General features: G+C 41.6%; 1 protein-coding gene across 2 annotated transcripts in view; it reads right to left on the bottom strand.

Annotated features, from left to right (window-relative positions):
• The window catches only part of zswim7 (zinc finger, SWIM-type containing 7), a 92,936-nt gene extending 70,432 nt beyond the window's left edge, over positions 1 to 22,504 (bottom strand). For both annotated transcript variants that reach the window (XR_014627866.1, XM_084412884.1), the window contains exons 1-4: positions 22,199 to 22,504; positions 21,577 to 21,666; positions 19,726 to 19,747; positions 13,113 to 13,215 (exon numbers count right to left, since the gene is read on the bottom strand). Coding sequence is in view for 1 of the 2 variants with exons in the window: in XM_084412884.1 (XP_084269010.1) it covers positions 13,113 to 13,215; positions 19,726 to 19,747; positions 21,577 to 21,652 (201 nt within the window). In the remaining variant the exon portion in view is untranslated. The remainder of the gene's footprint in view (positions 1 to 13,112; positions 13,216 to 19,725; positions 19,748 to 21,576; positions 21,667 to 22,198) is intronic.
• Between the last annotated feature and the right edge of the window lie 663 nt (positions 22,505 to 23,167).

Genomic DNA, 23,167 nt, shown 5'->3' with positions numbered 1-23,167 from the left:
GAATACAAGCGCAGTGCGTTGCTACTATCTTACGGGCAGTATTACGTAAGACCCATATTCCCACATTAGTCAAGGTTGTCTTGTCTAAGTGACGTCATAATATTGCGTTTGCGGACGCAGCTATATATCGGAACGGAGAGTTCCCCCTCCCGTTCTAGGACTCTCTGTGAGTCCCTCTGGTGATTGTGCACTGTAAATCCTGGGCTTCGCCTCCAGGTTTATGGTTGTTAATCCCTGCACGCACGGCGTCTTACATTGGGTTCCCGCAGCGTCTTAGCTAAGACGCAGTACGAGAGAACTCTCGTAAGAGAACGTACTCGGTTACTAACGTAACCTCGGTTCTCTCTAGTAGAGGGAACGAGTACTGCGTTCCCTGCCGTGCGTACGATTCACTTTGGTTCGCTTCTTCGATGAAATAAATCAAGTGAGTCAGCCTTCTCGAGCTACCTTTATAGGGCTAGGCCACGCCCGCGTCGACGGGAAGTGGCCTCATTGGTCTGATGTTGCATCAGCCTGCGCTCGATAGGCTTATGCATTTGCCGTAGAGCAGCCAATGAGCAAGCGAGCCGTCTTGCCTATGGCTGTATACTACTGCAAATGCGTTTTACAAATATTAAAATTAAGGATAATTTTTTGCTTCAATATTCGTGAAAAGAGACTTTTCCCCCCGCAGCGTCTTAGCTAAGACGCAGTACTCGTTCCCTCTACTAGAGAGAACCGAGGTTACGTTAGTAACCGAGTACGCTTTAAGTGTAAAATACCGAACTTGTCCTTTAATAGTTATACAAATCATTACTGCTAGCAATAAGATCCAGCCGATCTCTTCCTTTTTCAATGAGTAATGAGTCCCAAATGGACCACTTGCACTGAGCTTCGTGACGAACTTTCGTTTGGAAATAGTACGTCTCACTTATGTTCACTTTCAATGTACGGTGGTCAATGAGTTGAACAGACGCCAACTAAAATGAGTGTCCGCAATAAGATTAAAATATTTGGCTATTTTTATTGACAGAAGGTATATTCTGACGTTTACTGTGTGCAGAATTTTCCAAACTTATCGGAACATGAAGTTTTAATTCAACCCAAGCCGATCTGAGAAAGCAGCAGGTGTTAAAAATACTTCATTATTTCACCACAGTGTTTGTCTAAACTAGTGACCATGACGCTGAAGTGTATGAGAACAGATGAATTACATCAGTACGGACCACGAACATTTATTTATTTGTATTAAATATTTTAATCATTCTGTGTCATGTCAATCTTTTCACTATGCTCAAAATGCTATAATATTCAAAGTAGTTGACTGTCATTCTCCTCTACGCTGTGTGCGTTACTGATTAGCCTAGCCTATATTTAACATCATTACAGGCACCTCCCGAGCATTCATTCATTCAACTATTTAAAAAGACTGGAATAAACACCAGCACACACAAGCAATCCTTTTATAGTCAATTTCATTTAAAAATGCAAACTCTACAGGTATGAAATGTCATAAAGAGAAAAAAAAACTGTTAATGAGAAGACGAGCATATAGGACTGCTGCAGCTTAGTGGATAAATATATTTAGCCTATTTATTATTCAGAATGCACAGTTGGAAAGAAAATATATTTATAGGAACATTTCAGCAGGCTCAAGATAATTAATACAGAGATCATTATTCATTGTTTTAATCAATTGGCAGCCATAAAACAGTGATGATCTGCATTCTCATTTATGTAGGTGCGATGAACGCTCTAACCGGAAACTCCCGATATGTACTAACTAGAACGCGGAAGTAGTTGTGCAAGTACTCCAATGGGAGAAAAAAAGAAAAAAAAGAAAAACATGTTCAATGTTGTCACATTATTGAACAAGAACACAAATGATTCCTGGAAAATACCAAAAAAAACATTTAATTACAGAAAATACTTCTATTTCCTGTAAAATGAAACAACTAAGCCTAGAATTACAGATGACAAATAGAGATTATAAATGCACAGAGACAACAATGACAGACTATCCAAAGCTGAATCACAGCAGGTCATAAAAAGGGCCGTTAACTTTTATTACTATATTGTTCATAGTTTTCTTAATAGTTGCTTTTCTTCTGTGCTGTCTCGCAGTAGGCGTTTAACAGACCTTAACCCAGTTTAACAAACATATGTTGAGATCTACGGTCAGTCACGTGAGGAATAATGGGGAAACTGAGACAATTCCACCCACCAACTGCCTCCTGGACATTGGCTGATCATTCTAGACACTCAGGAACTGAGAGTTCAACATGACGAGTTCACTGTGGGTGGTGTTGGGATGTCTGACCATGGACCGTGGTGTGGTCACTATCAGAGATGGACTGGTCATAGCAAACTAAGGGGATTTAGGTCACTCTGACTGACGGAGCATTTGTGAACTCCTTAATGGGTCATACAACCTTTTTTAACACCGGTTAAACATTTCCGTGGTAGGCTGTGGAGTGGAGGGGGAGGAGGGGAGACAGATAGCACAACAGCGGCTTCTGATCCAGTCACTCTTAAGTAAAAGCATCAAAGTGTACTTCAGAAAAGCTGCAATTCACCATTGCACACATCAAAATGAACAAATATATTAAACATGGTTTTGTAAGGTCACAGAACATTACACAAATACACATATTATGTGATAATTTATCATTTATATAGGTATTGATAACTTTGATTTATACTTAAATACATGTTCTAAAATAATGTACAAATGTAATGTACAAATGTATGTATTATAGCTATAATTTCACGCATTAACAAATGCACAGACATTGGCTTTTTTTTTTTTTTTACTCAAAAAAGTACAGTTTGGTCAAACAAAAATAGCATAAAAAAGCTTAATTATCCAGTTTTCTCCTGAAATTAAAATAAATGGATTCTAATGAATGGATACAGTGTCTTCTACTGTATGATGTGCAACACAAACACCTCTGTTAACCCTCTGGGGTCTAAGGTGTTTTTGGGGTCCTTGAGATGTTCTGACATGCTCTTACATTTGTGTTTTTTTCAGTTGCTTATGCTCAAATATTAATATAATTATTAGTATAATTACACTCTATTTAGCACAAACAGGGCTACCATAATATGTGAGCAACATGTATGTACATTAGGGATGGGAACGACACGGGATTTGGGAAATCGACTGTCGAGGCCCATGTGTCGACTTTTTGTCGGATTGTCTGCCTTTTTTTTCTTTTTTTTTTTTAACGAGCAGCAGCAATGCGGAGGGTGGAAAATATTCTACATCAGGGTCCGAAATTAACACCCGCCAAGCGCCAAATGCGGGTAGATTTTCTGTTTGGCGAGTAAATCTCAAAAGGCTATCCGCCACACTGGCGGGTGAATGTTCATAACAAAATATTAAATTTTAAGCGCGCACGCACGAGCAGAGAGAGAGAGCGAGTCCCGGCCGCGCGCAGCGCGCACTCACCATTCAGAGCGGTCAAGCTTCCCCGTACTTTTTGACAAGCGTCCTTGACAGGGCGGCCAGAGCTTCTTTGCAGCTCAAGTCGGCGGCGGTGTGTACGTACATACAGTTAACGCTCTTTCTGTTGACGGCGCTGAGGAAAAAGCTCCCGAGTCCCGCCACTGTAAGAAGCTGTCGCCGCCCATTTGTGTCCTCCTGCGCACCCATCAAAGCCGTGCAGAACGTCTTCAGCACTCGCGGATCGTGCATATTTCCGCTGCTGCTTCTGTTTACACACCATGGTCGTTCTTTTCTCGAGAAAAGGAGTTTTCTCATAGCGTTTGCAACGCAATACTCGTTCCCTTATCTCTCAGGGAACCGAGGTTAAAGTAACCGAGGAAATGTAATAAATTAAAAGCCAAAAAAATAAATAAATGCAATTTGGAAATCCCACAAGCCCCGCCCCCTCGACATGTCGACACTCTATTTTTTTTGTCGAGTGGAGCATGTGTCGAATGTCGGTCGTTTTGTCGAGAAAAAGTCCCATCCCTAATGTACATGTTTGTATTTTTGAGAAAATGTTTATGCATGGTTATTGAAAAAACTAAAAATGAAAATGTCTGAAATAAGGCCACAAAACACATACTATATATGTGTCCACAAGACTTCTGAATAATGCATTTTGTCGCCTAGAGTTTTTTCTTCAAAATAATGTGAAAATCATCCTGCCTAACCATTCACATAAAACAATACATTGATTTAAATTTTGTAAGACACTTTTTGTTTGGAAAGGCAATATGCGGGTGGGCGTGATTCACACCTGAGGAGACAATGGGCCCCCGCATAATGAGGCTGCATACTTAATGAGCCTTTCATTCAGGTGTGTGACTGAGCCACAAGAAAGAATGCAAGGACAATACATATATATATATATATATATATATATATATATATATATATATATATATATATATATATATATAATATGTATTTTTATATTATATTATATTATAATTTTATTTTATATTATATTATATTATTATATGTATATATGTATCTGAATGTATTTTCAGATTTGGAATATATTCTCTACCCAAATGTGTCACTAATAAAGCATAATAAAATTATTTAAAGAGAAGGCTTATATTGACCTTTTAAGATTTTGTTTACATCTATCCTTGTATGTATGTATGTATGTATATATATATATATATATATATACACATTTTTCTTTCTTTTTTGCTATTTTATTAAAAAGGTTATACAATTACAACAATATTTCGTAACGTAATTCAATTCATATGAGCAGAAATTGGCAACATTATAAGCTTATTTGATGTGGCAGTATTTTACAGTAAAAACTTTATAATCTATCCGATTTTTACTCATCTCAGTATAGCAATAGAGTTTGGTAAAAGCTGTTCATTCATTCACACACAGAAACGCGATTCATTTTGAAACAGTATTTTTCCAGCTGTAGTAGCTCCACAACAGCGCGCATCTGTGCGTTCATTCATTCACACTCAGAAACGCGATTCATAAAACAGTCTTTTGCGTGTACAGACACTTGCGATTAGAACAAAGCAGATATAGAACTGACCTATTCCTCAGCCGGATCCCTTTGCTCCTCGAAATGAAACTTCCAGCACTTCTGAGGTAAATTTTCCAGGATTATCAAGATAGTATTATTCCTCACAGCGTCGTAAAGTACAGTCTGAAAGTGAACTCGCGGTGTGTGTTATCCAGCTGATGTGGGCGTTTCACAGGTTTGCATGGATCGCCTCACATTTGCGTTTGAATAGCACGCGCTCTCCGTGGGCGGGTCACATTAAAACTTAATGAGCTGAGATGAGAACGACTGACATCTCTCTCTTTTCATACATATTACATAAACTGTGAATATTTTTTTTTAAATAAAAATTACTCCATTTAAAAGAAGAGAATTCAAGCTTCATGCCTGTGTGTCTGTATGCCTGTTTGACTGAGAATTCGCTGAGTTACAGTTCATTTTCGGACGCGTTTCAGAATGGACTACACTGACAGAGAGAAAGCAGAACTCGCATCATGTTTATTTTTCTTTATTTGGCAAAAAGCACAACACTTCGTTTTTATTGTGAGTATACACAAAAATAATACACACATAACAGGATCGATTGATGTATGAAACGTGTATGGAAGATCAAAGTCAACAGAGTATTTAGAGTCTCTATTGCACTGATAAGGAAAAACGCGAGCTGGTATCGCCGGCGATACCGCCGACCCCAGGCGGTTAAAATCTCAGAAAATGTAATGGTTATCCTTGACAGTTTAGGGGCCATTTACACAGAGAATCTAGTTTTAAAAAGCTGAACTTCTTTTAACTTAAAAGGCTGCATTTTAAGAATGGTTTGTTCCCTTTCGTCCGGTCACTCCTACGTCACGTCGGTAGGAGTTACCAACGAACTGGGATCATGCTAGGGAGACCAATTGCCTTCAAGTGAAACTAAAACGAGCCAATGGACATTGGCATGCAGGATTTGCATTCCGCGCCCCGCCTGCCAGTGCGGGTATAAAGCGGAAGCGCGAGCATACACAAATCGCTTTCTGCTTAGGAGCCGACTGGTTGTGTCCTCTGAGTGAATGAGCGTTTGGGATAGTGATTCTACAAGCTCAACGAGTCTGCTGTTTCGAGACCTCTCTGTGTTGGTGTATACTATAAAACTCTAGGCGACAAAATGCATTATTCAGAAGTCTTGTGGACACATATATAGTATCTGTGTACGGCGTGTAACGTAAATATATGACTCTAGGTCAATGCGAATTAGCTCAAGGATATAGGGAATTTTGGAAATATTAATAATCATAACTCATGGTCATAATTCATAAATCGTATATACATTTACTTCATCAATTATCGGTATTTACCTCTTAACTGGCCTGGTCTCGTTTATCAAATCAGTCACTTGTCCAGCAAATGTATGTAAGATAGCTTATCACAGATCAGCAAGGGTATTACCGTGTTTACAAACACCAAGAAAGTTTATCTTCTGGCCACGAACATAAAACTTTCTGAGTCTATGAATTAAAACTACTCAAAGTAGTCTATAATATCGAGCTTGTAGCTTAATTAGATCTTTTGCATTTCATTGACTTCATAAAGGTGGGTTTTCAAACACAGACACAGTCAAAGTATGAATGGGTTTTAATAAATGTCAAACTAGAGATTGCATGAGCTACAACTATAAACGTACGTAAAAATGCAAACAATAAAACAAACAAACATTTAAACAAACAAGAACATAAGAAATAACGTGATCAGAGTGAATGAAATGAAAGAGAGAAAATAAGGAGAGAGAGAGAAAGGGACTGGTAATTATTACAGACAGAAACCTAATTTCAAGAGGCACCTGGAATCAGCTTTTAGTCAGATCAATATACTTGCAAGTTTGTTCTCTGTTCGGGTGATGCTGAGAGGCAGGAAGCGCGGACGGTGTCCTGTTTGTGCTGCGTCTTCCGGTGTCGCGGGAAGCTTGAAAGGCTCACTGAATGTAACGTTTACCGGAAAATAAGATTCATCTCCCGTGAAGGAAGAGGCAAATATATATAACTTAGTTGCAAAGAACGGCAGCTACGACTCGAACATGTGTTTGTCCGAGGGAGAAGGCCGGAGCCTTTTCAGATGTTCCTTGGAGAAGCGCTGCGCGGGGGGAGAAGAGGGAGAAAGGTAAGAGAGCGAGTTTTCGAGGGTCTGCACCTTTAAAGGGAACGTGCTTCCCCCCTCTTTTTGGGACAACAGCCAATCGTATCTTCTGATCTGAAGCGGGAAAAAGTTCCTTTGTTTGTGAAGAAACGCCTACTTTGACTATGTCATGTGAGAGATGGAATTCGTATTTTCTCTTTCAGAAAGATAATACCCATGAGAATACATTTCATTGTAATCTCATACATATATGCAATTCCGTGAGATCACTACGATTAGAATGATACTAGATATGGTGTGTACAGAATATGGGAATACAGATATGCATTTCAAATATAGAATTCTGAGCATTTTAGGTGTCAATTGATTTCTATGATAGAACATAGACATCTCAATCTGCCATGGAAATTATACACACATGAAAATACATATCAAAAGCATTGCTATTGGATCATATGTGGAAATTTCTGTTTCAAACTCCACGAGTGTTCTTGTGCGTGTGTGTGGAATGTCTGGAATGTCTTTGAGGCTTGTCACGTGATTCAAAGGCATGTGGGTTTTAGTAGAGAGGGGTTTTTAAACAACAGGGTTCCTTCTGTTTAAGTGTCTTCTGCCTTGTGTCTGTTTAAGCCTTCGGTGACTCAAATGTCTCTCTAGAGAGCCACAAAGTTGCAATTTTGACAGTCAGTGCAGGACGTGAACAGACCTCTTGTCTTCTCAGACACCGAAGGATGTGTTTGCGAGATCAGGATTCACTAATTTGAAAAGCAGCTGACCGGATGTCATTGTCATTGTTGCTACAGGCGCTTCAGTGATCTTCACGAGTCTCCCGGGTAATGGCTGTTACTTCACGCTATCTCCTCTTTCAAAGAGCTGTTGTCACAGCTGGTATCCGGTTGAGTGCACACAGCGGGCTTGCAGTTTCTCCGCTGTGTTGCCGCGTTGATCCCTATGTGCTTCAGCACAATAAAGAGAGCGTTTTCTGAAAGAGCAACACGAGTGAAGATCGCGTCCTTTTCAGGATGACATTTCACCCGTGTGTTTCTGAATGTGGTCAATATCTGCCACCGGTTGATGGTCATGATCGCTGATGTTTGGGCCTAGCGCACGCTGAGACAGCGGGAACATGACCATCGCGATGCTGAGATCAAGACTGAGAACCCTCAAACGAGGGGGAGTCCCTTTTGAGATTCCCCAATCTAGTTCTTCTTCTGGTTCACTCCAGAAAAAGGCTACTTCGGCTAATCCCATTGGTGGTCTGAGGATTAAAGTGAGGAATGACCCGCTGGGTGAAAGACCCCCACGGGCCCCTCGCTCCTCTGCATCGCTGCCATTGGAATCCCTGCAGGAGACCGCTGGGCCATCTCGTGTGGTCCCAGTCGTTTCCTTCGGGGCTCCGCCGGAAGACCAGATGTCGATCGCTGCATCGGAGGGAGAACTGTCATCTTCAGGGGATGACGACCCGGCTGCGTTGCCCCCTTCGGGTGTGGCAACGTTGTCCGAGCCTGACCCGGATATGGCTGCTATGCTTGCCCAGGTGGCCGCGAGTGTCGGGCTCGTGTGGAACCCTCCACCGTGTCCCGAACCCTCGCAGCTCGACGATTGGTTTCTTTCTTTCCGGAAGTGCATGAGGACACAACGAGATCGTGGACGGCCCCTCTGGCGGCCAGACACAGGTCGACTCCCTCCTCCTTCCTCACCACTCTCGATGGCGGGGCAGTGAAGGTAAACAAGGGCATCCCTCCAGTGGAACGGTGGGTTGCAATGCAATTGTGTCTTAAGACCACGTCCACCTGGCGGGGTAACCCCACACTCTCCTCCCGCGCATGTAGGTTCTCTTCCGGGCTAACCAGTAAGGCTTACAGTGCGTGTGGAGAAGCTGCTTCTGCCCTGCATGCCATGGCGCTTCTCCAGGTTCACCAGGCCAAAGCGCTCAGTGACATGCAGGAGGGTGATACCGATCCAGGGGTGCTCCAAGAGCTGCATGCGGAAAGTCATCGCACGTTCCCTGGGCCAGGCAATGTCCACACTTGTGGTCCAGGAGCGACACCTTTGGCCACCCTGGCCGATATGAGGGAGTTGGACAAGAGTAGGTTCCTGAACTCCCCCATTTCCCAGGGTGGCCTCTTCAGCAACGCGGTGGAGAGCTACGCCCAACAGTTCTCCGCCACCCAGAAGCAGTCGGAGGTGATTAAACACATCATGCCCCGGAGACAGGCTGCTGCTGCCCAGCCTTCAGCGGCTGCTCCTCCGGCTGCTCGTTGCCGAGGGCGCCCTCCTGCCGTCGCCTCCGCCCCTGCCCAGCCTAAGCAGCAGCCTCCACCTAGGCAGCAGGGTGTCGGCCGCAAAAGAGGTGCCCAGCCCGCTCGGAGTTCGTCTAAGCACCCCAGCAAGAAGAGAGGGAAGCCACCCTGAGACGGGCGACCCAGAAGATGTGACGACTGCTCTTTAGGAGTGCGTGTCTGCCCCACTCCTTCCCCCGGAGGAGGGCCGGGTGGAGAATCCTTGGTTCCGTTTTGTTTCTGTTCCGCCGCTGGCCACCCGGTCAATAAAAGAGCAGTTTCCACTTCCCCTGGGTCACACGGTCGAGACTGGCAGTCAAGAACAATGCTCTATTGCCTCACCGCTCCCCATCTCCCCTGTCCAAGAGGGCCAGAATGACAGTGCGCCACCACGTTGCCTCGTCGCTCTCATTCCCCTCGCCCCAGCGCTCAGATGGCAGTGACGCCGCCCCGGCCTCATCACTCTCATCTCCCACTGGGCAAGGAGGTTCGGAAACCTGGACTCGACACCCCCGGGCCTCGCTCCTCGTTTCCCCTCCTTCCTTCGCCACTGGGCAGCGAGCAGCTGAACGCCTCTGGGCCTTCCCTGCTGTCTGCCCCCTGGTGGAAGCAGGTTGGTGTTGCTCCGCACACCCAGACCCCACTCTCGGCCGCTGCAATGCCTCCGGAGTTGCGTCCCTGCCTTCCACCTCGCTGCCCCACCGCGGGTACGCCGGTGGTCCGGGTGGGCTCGCTGGTACGGTCTTTTGAAGCCTGGCTAGCACTTCCGAGGCCGTCCCGGTGGCTCACCCATACCATCCGGCTCGGCTATGCAATTTAATTTGCCCACCAGCCTCCCAAGTTCAGGGGCGTCCGCTTCACCCATGTGCGGAGCTGCGATGCCCCTGTCCTGAGGAAGGAGATCGACGTCCTGCTGGCGAAGGACGCGATCGAGCCGGTCCCTCCAGCCGAGATGAGGTCAGGGTTTTACAGCCCATACTTCATTGTACCCAAGAAAGGCGGTGAGTTACGGCCAATCCTGGACCTGCGAGTTTTGAATCGGGCCCTGCACAAGCACCCGTTCAAAATGTTGACGCAGAAACGCGTCTTCGAATGCATCCGTCCCCGGGATTGATTTGCAGCGATCGACCTGAAGGACGCGTACTTTCATGTCTCGATTCTTCCTCGACACAGACCGTTTCTACATTTTGCGTTTGAGGGTCGAGCATATCAGTACAAGGTCCTACCCTTCGGCCTGGCCCTGTCACCCTGTGTCTTCACGAAAGTCACGGAGGCGGCCATTGTTCCCATGAGAAAACGTGGCGTTCGCATTCTCAACTATCTCGACGACTGGCTCATAATAACTCACTCGTAGGATGGGACATGGTGCTTCGGCATCTCAGCCATTTGAGGCTTCAGGTCAACTGGGACAAGAGCAAACTCTGCCCACGCAGAGGATCTCTTGTTGTTCTATGTTGTTCTATTCCCTGTCCGAAGGAACCCTCGGCACAGACGAACTGGCACACAGCTGCCCCCAGGGCCTTCGCAAATATGCGTTTCCCCCAGTGAGCCTTCTTGCACAGACACTGTGCAAGGTCAGGGAGGACGAGAAGCAGGTCTGGCTCGTTGCGCCGTATTGGCCCAACCGGACTTGGTTTGCGGAACTCATGCTCCTCGCGACAGCCCCTCCATGGCCGATCCCTCTGAGGAAGGACCTTCTTTCTCAGAGACGGGGCACCCTATGGCACCCGCGTCCAGACCTCTGGAAACTCCATGTCTGGTCCCTGGACGGGACGCGGAGGTTCTAGGTGGGCTACCACAGGCAGTGGTAGACACCATCACTTTCGCTAGAGCCCCCTCTACAAGGTGCCTCTATGCGTTGAAGTGGCTCTAGGACCTGCAGGCATTTTCGGTCGACGAATTGTGCCTAGAGTTCGCGCCAGACTTCTCTCACGTTATCCTGAGACCCCGGCCCGGATATGTGCCCAAGGTTCCTACCACTCTGTTTAGAGATCAGGTAGTCAGCCTGCGAGCGCTGCCCCCGGAGGAGGCAGACCCAGCCCTGGCTTTTTATCTGTCCCATTCGCGCTCTGCGCTGCTACGTGGACAGAACACAAAGCTTTAGGACCTCAGACCAGCTCTTCATCTGTTACGGAGGCCAGCAGAAGGGGAAGGCTGTCTCCAAGCAGAGGTTAGCCCACTGGTTAGTGGATGCTATCGTCCGGGCTTATGAGTCCCAGGACGTGCCTTGCCCACCTAGGTTGAGGGCACACTCTACTAGGAGTGTTGCCTCCTCCTGGGCGCTGGCTCAGAGACTGCCATGTGTCCACTACCCCTCAGGCTAGTGCACATGTGTTTTCCTAGTGCCTCCCTTCGGGCAGGTTGTGGCTCCGCAGCGTTCCCTCTACAGTTGGGCACGCCTTCCCAGCGTTATCCAATTTCCACTGAGCGGGTCTTGCGGAACAGCAGTGTGATCTCTTCCTAGCTAAGCTTCCGCCATTAAAAAAAAAAAAAAAAAAAAAAAAAAGAGTAACAAGAAACTGTCGGCGGGAAGCTTAAGCTGGGTGCTGGACGGGGCCAGCACCATGGCGTTTTGTTAGGGATCCAAATTCGTTGGCAACTCCTACCGAAGTAGGAGTGACCGAACGAAAGGGAACGTCTCGGTTACGTATGGTAACCCTCGTTCCCTGAGTGAGGGAACGGAGAAGTCACGTCGCCATGGTTGCGGTACGTTCGCGGGGGACCGGACACCGTTCGGCTCCTCAGAGTAAAGCGATTTGTGTATGCTCGCGCTTCCGCTTTATACCCGCACTGGCAGGCGGGGCGCGGAATGCAAATCCTGCATGCCAATGTCCATTGGCTCATTTTAGTTTCACTCGAAGGCAATTGGTCTCCCTAGCGTGATCCCAATTTGTTGGTAACTCCTACAGACGTGACGTCTCCATTCCCTCACTCAGGGAACAAGGGTTACCATACGTAACCGAGACGTTTTGCTTGCTATGTGAGCACAACAGTCCAAGACAATGGAAAAGCAGAGCAGTGGAATGTGAAAATGCCCCTTAGGCTGTATGATCATGTGTGTCATACTGGTATTATATCAACATCTTACAAATATTCAGAGTAGAAATATTCTTGACCCATGATATTCTGTGCAATAATTTGATAATTAAAATCAGGGAAGACTGATATTTTAGCTAGTAAGGCACAAAAATACATTTTTGGCTGAAACACCAAAAAAAAAATGTCTTTAGTCAAACCAAAACCAAAAATAAAGTTTCTGTAATAAAACTTAGGTAATTTAACTCTTCTGTGCAGGGTGTTGTGTTCACAGGTGATAAACCAGTAATTAAAGTTATTCTGGCGAGCCATCTTTCGATATTTCAGACAAAACAGTTTTAGATTTTAATTGTCTAGCATCATTTTTGGTCATGGTGAAGTGCGTCCACACTGCTGATGTTTACCTGTTGTGTGCACGAAATAGATGCTGACATTCAAAATGAGTCACCTGAAAAGCGCTGTTTCAGTAAATTATTTTGGCCCTCCTAAACTTTTCTGGCCGAAAACCAAAATTCTGTATTTTTGACATTTCAGCCAAATATTTTCAGTTGCCAAAATTTTTATGCATAACTTCTTCGACATTTTTATCACAACTTCAGCCAAACATGGTTAAAATAAGTTTATTTTCAGCAGCTGTGTGGAAAAACTTAATTTGAGATATTTTATATTGTTGCAGACATTTTTGGGTAGTATTTAGCAAACTTCCTACCTGAAAAGCCTTTCGACTGCTGGGAGATGACACACATGTGACAGACCGTTGGTCCACCAGGTCCAATGCCTGAAGAGCACATGGGCCAAACACAAATCGCAATCTGAAACAGAAACAGAACAAGAGCAAATATACTGTAGATTGTTTGTTTTGTTCCAAAACAGGGATTAAAATTGGTACAATGTTGCAATTTCTTCTAGGGGTGTAAAAAGCTCCTCAAAGCGCTTCACATCAGGTCAGGACCACGGTTTAACGTCTCATCCAAAGGACGGGTTACACAACTATCGCGATACTTGCCAAAATAAAGAAGAGCTTGCTTGTACTCTGTCACTTATACATTCTATTCAACATTATATGTAGTGGTTTAATTTAATTTGTAGTAGTTTTAGTTTACTGTCACTGAACCCCTGTAAACTCTTATTTTGTCTGATGCAGTACACTCACGCTTGCAGGCATTCGCTGGATCTCTAACACAGAAAATATGCTTCTGTTGAGACGATTTGTATTGTAACAGAAGTTTCCTGATTCATATTGTGTATAATAATGTTGAATTAGAGTGCATACTAATGAGTGTTAGTATGCACTCTATAGAGTGTAATAGAGTGTTAATGTGTGTACTATTAAGTGCATTTAAAGTGTTCAAATTGTGAGTACTTGTTTTAATGCACAAAGATGTTAAGTATATGATTGTGATTAGGTATTATTCTGTTTTCCTTAAAGGTTATCAACCTACTCTGAAACTAATTTGAGACTAATTTGAATTTAAACTGCCAAGCTAACTATTTTCAGTCAAACTAACTACAATCAAACCTGTTGGATAACTGTTGTTGGAGGTGAATGGACGTAAAAAAAAAAATCAACTACTGCAAGATTTAAGACTTGTAAGAAGTTTATTGAAGATTGGAAGTAAAGCCATTTTGAGTTGATCCTTGTGTCTCCATGGTTGATTGAGCTCTATTTCGAGTTAGAGGCAGAGATTGACGTGTGAAAACTGATATTAACTTGACTCCTACTACTAAAACTAAAAATGCAATATGGAGATTTAAATGATGTTTGAGCTTTCACTTTTTAGGAGTTCTAATTGCAAAGCGAGTCAAAATTACTATTATCAATCTTTAAAGGGTTAGTTCATCCTAAAACTAAAAGTCTGTCTTTATTTACTCACCTTCATGTTGTCACGCATGCACATACATTAGAACTTCAGTTTTACAAATATTACAGAATTGCAGTATGTGCATTGTTCAGCAAATCTGTTTGTACCGTGATATATTGATTTACACATTGATATATCGTTACACCCCTAATTTTTCACAACACAACCAAATACAGAAACACGCTGCAAAAGTTCACAACACAACCAAATACAGAAACACGCTGCAAAAGTTCACAACATAACCAAACACAGAAACGCGCTGCAAATAGCACAGACCACAATGGAAATGTTTCCAGGGGACCCCAATAAGTGACGAACCCAGCTGTGCCATGCTTATTGCTTGTGAGCATCCCTATGTCCTAGTCCATTCAATGGGCAGATGGCAGAGCCCTTGAAGTGGGGACTTTGGAGTGAGCAGGGCTCTTGTTTGTCATTATGTAGCCGTTTGGGACACACTTGATGAAGGGAGCAACAAAAGACAATGTAATTTCCTCATTTTCACCTGGGATGTTCCCTTGACAACGCAGCACGGTGTCCATCAGCTGAATAGCTGTTATTACCAGAAATATCTTATTACTGCTGTTAACATAACTGTTGCAAATAAATATACATTTTATACGAAAAAAAGTGTAAAAAAAATGCGTTATATATCTGTGTGTGAGTGTCTCAACTTTAAAACTTGCCGTCTCATATTTGGACCCTGCAGTACCTAACATTTCTTATGAAACTTATTTAAACATAATATGACAAAATTTGTACAATGTAACTGATGTACAGATTAATATCTTTCCCTCATGTTCTTTTTCTCTATCTTTTATATTTATTTATTTTTCTCAGTATTCTGATGACATTGAACATATTATTAATACATTTTGTATATTGTATACAAAGTTGGATGTCATCTCAGTATGTTTTGCAAAAAAATAAAATAATAATAATAAAATAAAGTAGACTTTGAGCTGTAAGCATGTCCCAGCCGGGTTCATCGCTTATTGGGGTCCCTTGGCATGATTTCCGTTGTGGTGCTGTTTGCAGTGGTTCTGTATTTGGTTGTGTTGTGAACTTTTGCAGCGCGTTTCTGTATTTGGTTGTGTTGTGAGTATTTGGAGCATACATTTGTTGTGAAACTGATGAAGATGTTTTTTTAATGTGCGGGTGTTTTTCTATTTGCATGCGTTTTCTTCAGTTGCAGTGCATTGAGCTCTCTCGGCCACCGTAGTAATCCATCCGGATGGGTAAACAACACCTTTGTGGGCTTATAGAGGGTATGCGCGTGACATCACCGTCGGCTGGAGTGACTGCGGTTACGCCCACTGTGAGGCAAAAAGACTGAGCGGCAGCATTGTTTTTTTTAGCGTGAATGTATTGACAACTCATCAATTAAATATTTACCATCATATATTCTGCATAATTAGATGTTTTTAAATAAACTGACAAAAAAATATATACGGTTTAGGGCTGGACAATATAATGATATATCTGACATTGATATACCTGATCACCCGGATTTAGACCTACCTATATTGTACTTACATAAAGCGTTCACAAGCAAATTTAGCAAATCTTTGGAAAGTTGTAAGGAACACCATATCGAGTCCAACCTTTAGCTTGAACTGATAATCGTTAATTTTACTCGTGTTTTCGCAGTTTCCCCTATTAAATCCAGTCATGCAGCAGGCTTTTTTACCACTCAGTCTGGCTGAGGGTGGGACACTTCCTGTGGGAACCCTCTATTGTTTGTAGCTGTCATTATATTACTTTGTCATTTTGAGCATGAATCAAGCCTTCGTCTGTATTTTAATCGTTTTGGCCAGTTGTTCTGAAATACAGTAGTGGCCAAAAGTGATGTCCGGCCTAGGAAAATTGACTTTTTTTTTTAATGACAAAAAAAAAAAGATAAAATTTTGTAAGCATATTGCACAGTTGTAGCCTGGTAATACCAAACTCTGCTACTTCGCTTTGCTTCGTAGACAGAGTCTGGCATGGCATAATTGAAAAGCGTTTTCTTTCTCGCGGGGAGGCGCTTGTCTGAAGTTTAAAATCATTGGTTCCCGTAAGCCAATCACATAACGTTTGGTTATGGCGTGTGTTATGCGCATGCTCAGCTGCATCTAACTTCCACTGTAAACACATGTAGTATGATGCGAAAACAAAACCATCGAGCGAAATACCGGAGTGAACATGGCTGTGAACAACTTTTACAGATTATGTGAAGTAAATCTACGCATCCACGGTACAATCAGTGTCTACGTCACGGCTCTCAGCCCGCCCTCTGTTCGTTGATTGGCCGGCTGTTTTCAGGCCGGAGGAAAACGGAAAGCTATTACGCTGTCTCAGACTGAGTACAGAAGCGAAATGAAATTGAGCGGAAGTAAGAAGTCTGACGTAGTCAGGCTAGCATAGTTGTGCTTGAAGGCAATTTTCTTCAGTTCAATTGTTTTATTTGTGATAATGAAATGAAAATCGTGTGGACATAATTTTTGGCCAGGCTGTCATACAAAAACATTATGAACGTGCAAAAATGAGAGAACCAAAGAAATATAAATACCCGATTATGTTGCACTCAATGTATGCTTTTTCCTGTGAGCTTTTTCTTTTTCTATGTATTTTTTGCATAGTTAAATAAAAACCTGTAGCTGCAGTTTACCCCTTTTTTGGCCAAATAAAAAGTTGTCAGATAAATACCTTGTCAGAAATACCTTAGTTTAGCGTTTTGTTCTTTCCTCATATTTAAAATATAAAAAAATACTCATATTTTGATGGTTTAATCAAACTTGTAGGGTCATAAAAAAACAAATCCCCAAACCAATCCCCTCTGGACATCCCTTTAGGCCACTGTATGTTTGTCCGACTAAATTTCAAAAAAGCATTTCAATTTGTGTTTGCTCCTGGTGAACCCACGATTCATTGCTTTTCACGCAACGTAAGTAAAAAGTCATCAAACACTGTGATAAAGCCTGGTTCATTGGGTTGGATTGCTTTCTCAATCTCACCACAAGTAAACCGCTCCAAAGTGTGTTTTCAAGCAGGCCGAGACCAACTCATTCAGGGCATCTCGGACCGATTTTTTTTGGTGCGGATCAGAGCAAGATTGCCATGTTCATACAGCGGGGGAAATAAGTATTGAACATGTCACCATTTTTCTCAGTAAATATATTTCCAAAGGTGCTATTGACATGAAATGTTCACCAGATGTTGATAACAACCCAAGGAATCAGTACATACAAAGAAACCAAAACAAATAAGCTCAGAAATTAAGTTATGTGTAATAATGTGAAATGACACAGGGAAAAAGTATTGAACACATGAAGAAAGGGAGGTGCAAAAAGGCAAAGGAAAGCCAAGACAACAGCTTAAAACTATTAGTAATTAAAAAGCAATCCAGCCCCCTGTCCGTGCAAATTAATTACAGCTGGTTCAGTCCCAAATGATGGCCTACAAAAAGGTCTCATTGCCAAGGTGTCACACAAGACACATCTCATGATGGGTAAAAGCGAAGAGCTGTCTCAAGACCTTCGCAACCTAATTGTTCCAACACATAATGATGGCATTGGTTATAGGCACCATTCTAAGCTTCTGAATGTTCCAGTGAGCACTGTTGGGGCCATAATACGGAAGTGGAAAGACAATCATTCATTTCACCATAAATTTGCCTCGACCAATGCTCCTCGCAAGATTTCTGACAGAGGAGTGAAAAGAATAATCAGAAGAGTTTTCCAAGAGCCAAGGACCACTTGTGGAGAGCTTCAGAAAGACCTGCAGATAGCAGGTACTGTTGTCTCAAAGAAAACAGTAAGTAATGCACTCCACCGCCATGGCCTGTATGCACGCTCACCACGCAAGACTCCATTACTGAAAAAAAAGCATGTTGAAGCTCATTTAAAGTTTTCTGCACAACATTTGGAAAAGCCAGGGAAATACTGGGAGAATTTAGTGTGATCACATGAGAGCAAAATGTAACTGTTTGGATGCCATAATACACACCATGTTTAGAGGAGAAATGGCACTGCACATTACCCTAAAAACGCCATACAACTTGGTGTTGGCTCTTGGACAACTCTTCTGATTATTCTTTTCACTCCTCTGTCAGAAATCTTGCGAGGAGCACTGGTCGAGGCAAATTTATGGTGAAATGATTGTCTTTCCACTTCCGTATTATGGCCCCAAAAGTGCTCACTGGAACATTCAGAAGCTTAGAATGGCGCCTATAACCAATGCCATCATTATGTGTTGGAACAATTAGGTTGCGAAGGTCTTGAGACAGCTCTTTGCTTTTACCCATCATGAGATGTGTCTTGTGTGACACCTTGGCAATGAGACCTTTTTGTAGGCCATCATTTGGGACTGAACCAGCTGTTATTAATTTCCACTGACAGGGGGCTGGATTGCTTTTTAATTACTGTAAGTTTTCAGCAGCTGTCTTGGCTTTCCATGCCTTTTTGCGCCTCCCTTTCTTCATGTGTTCAATACTTTTTCCCTGTGTCATTTCACATTATTACACATAACTTAATTTCTGAGCTTATTTGTTTTGGTTTCTTTGTATGTACTGATTCCTTGGGTTATTATCAACATCTGGTGAAAATTTCATGTCAATAGCACCTTTGGAAATATATTTACTGAGAAAAATGGTGACGTGTTCAATACTTATTTCCCCCGCTGTATATGCCTAACCGAACTAAGGGAGACAACGAATCAGGTTCCGAAACAAATGCTCCAAACGTGCCAGGTGTGAAAACGCCCTAAGAGTTAACATGAGAATTCATGTCTCTACAGGAAACCATCTTGGGTGAGATAAGACTGACAAGAACACAGGAAGCTGAGGCAACAAACCTCAGCACTAACTTTTAACCCAAAGCATGGGCTGTTTCCTGTCTTCACAAAAATAAAAAAAATAAAACATAGAGCCAATCTGGTCCTGAAATTGCATCATCTGAAATGTATCCACTATTACCACATTCTAATCGTAGAGAGAAGCATACATAAGCGCACATATGGCGTGATGATGACACTAAAACCACAATCAATCACCCAATAAAGCAAAAAGTGCTGATCTGTGAACAACCATTTATGGAGGAATGTGATTCCCACATTACATCCCAGAAGAGTAATTACTGTGGTTTAGCTTCTCTCTGTAGTGTCCTGATGACTATCATTGTGGGTTTGAGGACGCTTTTAAAGTCATGATTTATTCAGACAATGACGTCTGTAAAGAGAGTGATGTAAAGACATGCGTGTGTGCTTGAAAAAGCCTGTGCCGAGTGCATTTGGTAGTTAAGAGGTACAAGCTGGTTTCTGCACAATGTTCAGTGTGGAATAACACAAAGGTCAACAATTGACCTTTCTCAATTCAACGGGTCAAGAGCATCCAAAATATTTACCAGTCTGTAGTTTAAGGCCAAACCTTATAATATGGTAAAATGTAACTTAAGAGGAAGAGGAGGATAAACATTTTTTACTTACGCTATCAGTAGGTCATCTGGTACTATACGAAAGAGGGGAAAAAAAGAGATATACTGGTTAAAGTTTTATAAACCTGAGAAATGTAAATGCACCAAGCGTGATTTTAAAGCACAAAAGCAACTTACACTGGCAGTCAAAAGTTTGGAATAATTTAGATTAGTCTCTTAGACTAGATAGTCTCTTCTGCTCACCAAGGCTGCATTTATTTGAACAAAAATACAATAAAAACTGTGATATTGTTATATTGTTATATTGAACTTAAAACAACTGTTTTGTATTTTATTTATTTTAAAATGTTCTCAAAAATCCTTTTATGGCAAAACTGAATTTTCACATGATTTTTCAGAAATTATTCTAATATGCTGACTTGGTTCTTAAGAAACATTTCTTATTATTATCAATGTTGAAAACAGTAGTGCTACTTCATGATAAACTATCATTCCAATGTTTAGGACAATAGAAATTCAAGGACATATTAAATTGATTCATATGTATACTCATATGTTATACCATCTCAAATAAATGCTGTGCAATGAACTTTCTATTCATCAAAGAATCCGGGAAAAAATGAGTTTCCACAAAAAACAAAAACTAGCAAATTACATTGATTTCTGAAGAATCATGTGACACTGAAGACTGAATTGGCTGCTGAGAATTCAGTTTTGCCATCACAAATTACATTTTAAAATACATTAATAATATTTCACAATATTACTGTTAACTGTATTTTTTATCAAAAAAATTCAACCTTGGTGAGTATAAGAGACTTCTTTCAAAAACATTTAAAAAATCTTAATTATTCTAAACTTTGGACAGCCAGTGCACGGGTAAATGAAATACAACAACATCTGGAAAAATTAACTACTTAATAGTTAAGTACATGTTAAACATAGTAACAATAACCAATTATCAGTCATCCAAAACATCCTAATTTGGTTGTTTATTTTGGTCACCAATGTTCTCTGGAGAAAGACCCAAACAAATTGAAATTGAAACTACATCTCAATCTCAAACAGACTACAGCGATCATTACTCCTCTAATCATCCTCCCTAGATATTTCTCTCTGGCATTGCTTGACATCAAAATTCCAGCAGAATAATGTCATTACTCTTATCCAGATGTTCTGCATTAGGCTGTCTGCACACACATAAGGGTTTCACAAAAACTCTTATGAGCTTATTGACATTCTGACACATTTAATACAAGGATTCAAATTGTCATTAGGTTCTGAGGAACATGATGCTTTAGGACATATTTGACCCGAAGTCCCTATATTTTGAATGTTATATTAAAGGAAGCCTCAATACCATATACCATATGCCATAAGACACACATTAAAACAACCCCACGTTTTAAGCAGTTGTGTGAACTGCAGCAGTTGTGCTTGAAAGACATGCTGCTGTCTGATAGACCATGGTATTAGTGCGCTACCCTGTGTCAGTATTAGAAATTGCAGCTATTGCTACTCTCTTGTCTTCTAAACTAAAGAATCAAAATGTTATTGTTAAAGTTCACTAACTTCACTGTTCACTTGATACTTATTTATTATTAGGAAATTTTTAGGGTCTAGATGTTTTAGGTCAAAAGTGAAGCACAAGTTGCTCTTTGGAACCATATCAAATCGTGCTCAGCACATGATTATCATACCAAATACTAAAGCTACTATCCAAATACTGTAAAACTCATATTTGTATTGTAATTATGACCTGAAAATTATCCCCTCGACTTGTTACACAATTTACTTTGATATTATCATTTGTAAAGAATTGTTCCTGTAACTTAATATGTTTCATCAGTCAATGGCTTCATCCAGCTGACTTGATATCAGTGAGCTTGAGCTTAAGACTTACCCTTATTCGTCTCAGAGTAAGTTCTCTGAAGGTCTTTCAAAAGCTGCTCAGCAACAGAAAGCAGAGAGGAGTCCATAATGTACCTGAAAACTAAAACACGTTTCATTTGTCATTGTATAATAACGGCTGTAAATGATTTTCAATTTTGAAAGCTTTTCATTGGGATCTGTATTTATTTATATTATATAACGTTAGTATACTATGTAATTACTTGTCTTTAGAATCTTATTTCTCTTGCAAAACTGTAATGTGGAGATAATTACAGGAGTTAACAACTAACGTTATTAATTATAGGAGTTAACAACTAAGTTACTAGAAGTGTTCATATTTAGTATGTCCTCTCTGGTGCTTCTCAAACCTGTCCATTTTGCTCTAATGCAGGTGAGTGGACTGTACAAAATGTGCAGTGATTGGGAAGGTTTGAGAAGCACTGGAAAATTATCTTAAATGATCTAAACTACCTGAAATAAACCAACCAATAAAATCAACATCTAGACATTGTATCTAAAACAAAAACTTCGAGACGATTCGACGGCCGACTCTAAAAGCATCAACTGACTGAATATCTGCTGAATATATATAAAGATTTAACGTGCAGCGTTTACACAGTAAATATATTTACCGTGTTCGTGTTTCCCGCAGCACTCATTTGACGTTCTTCTTCTTCAGTAGTTTGTAAGACGTATAACAAACCGTTGGTTTTTACCGCCACCTATGGTACTTGGACAGCATGGACAATTTATTTAAACCCTATAAAAAAGAAAAGAATAAAAACCCAATAATAATAACTATAAAAAAAATTTTTAAATAATAATAAAACAAACCATTGAGGAGAAAAGGTTTCTTCTTCAATTTGAATTATTTAATACCATAATTTCCTCTGTAAAATGTCTGCACTGAAAATGTTCTGGGGCCTGCATATGCACAAAATTAAATATGCCACTCTCATTAATGGAGTTAAGCACTGAAATGTCATGAAATCATTATCCAGAGGTTACAATATTTTGTAGGCTTTTCATTTAAATACAAATATTTGTAGTGGATGCGCTGCTTTTGAGCACTTTTCCTGTGGCATGCTGTGTTTTAATGTTTTAACGAGAGCGAGGAGTGCTTGGCGCATGATCATTCGTTTTGTGCACAAATAGATAGTAGGAAACGGTAAAATATGCACGTTTTATTTTTAAAATGTTGTCATGCTGACATATGGGGGGGGGGGGGGGGGGGGAGGGGGCGAGGCCAAGATGGTGTCATCAGAAGACAGTTCCCTTTCAAGAGCGGTAACTCTACATTGCGTAGCTACACAGCGGAAACTCCTCCCTTCTCCACTTTTGTTGAAATCTTATAGGCTAACGCCAACTTGGAACAGCTGGCTAATTGTTGCGAAGTATGCAAATACTGACAGGCTCGCGGGCAGTGAAAAATGCATGGGCAATTGCGTCAGAATCTCTTTCTTCAAGCTGTCATCGTTAAAGTTGCACCTGAGGACTAGTTACCTTTTCTTCCTCGCATCCGTTGGCTAACCTTTGCAGGCATTTGTGCAAATGGATGGAATGGATGCTTAAAGTCAAATCTATTGGGGTTTATTTTTGCC

This window comes from Rutilus rutilus (genome assembly GCF_951802725.1).
Source record: "Rutilus rutilus genome assembly, chromosome: 7".
Taxonomy (NCBI): Eukaryota; Metazoa; Chordata; class Actinopteri; order Cypriniformes; family Leuciscidae; genus Rutilus; species Rutilus rutilus.
This window is presented reverse-complemented; position numbering and strand designations above follow the sequence as displayed.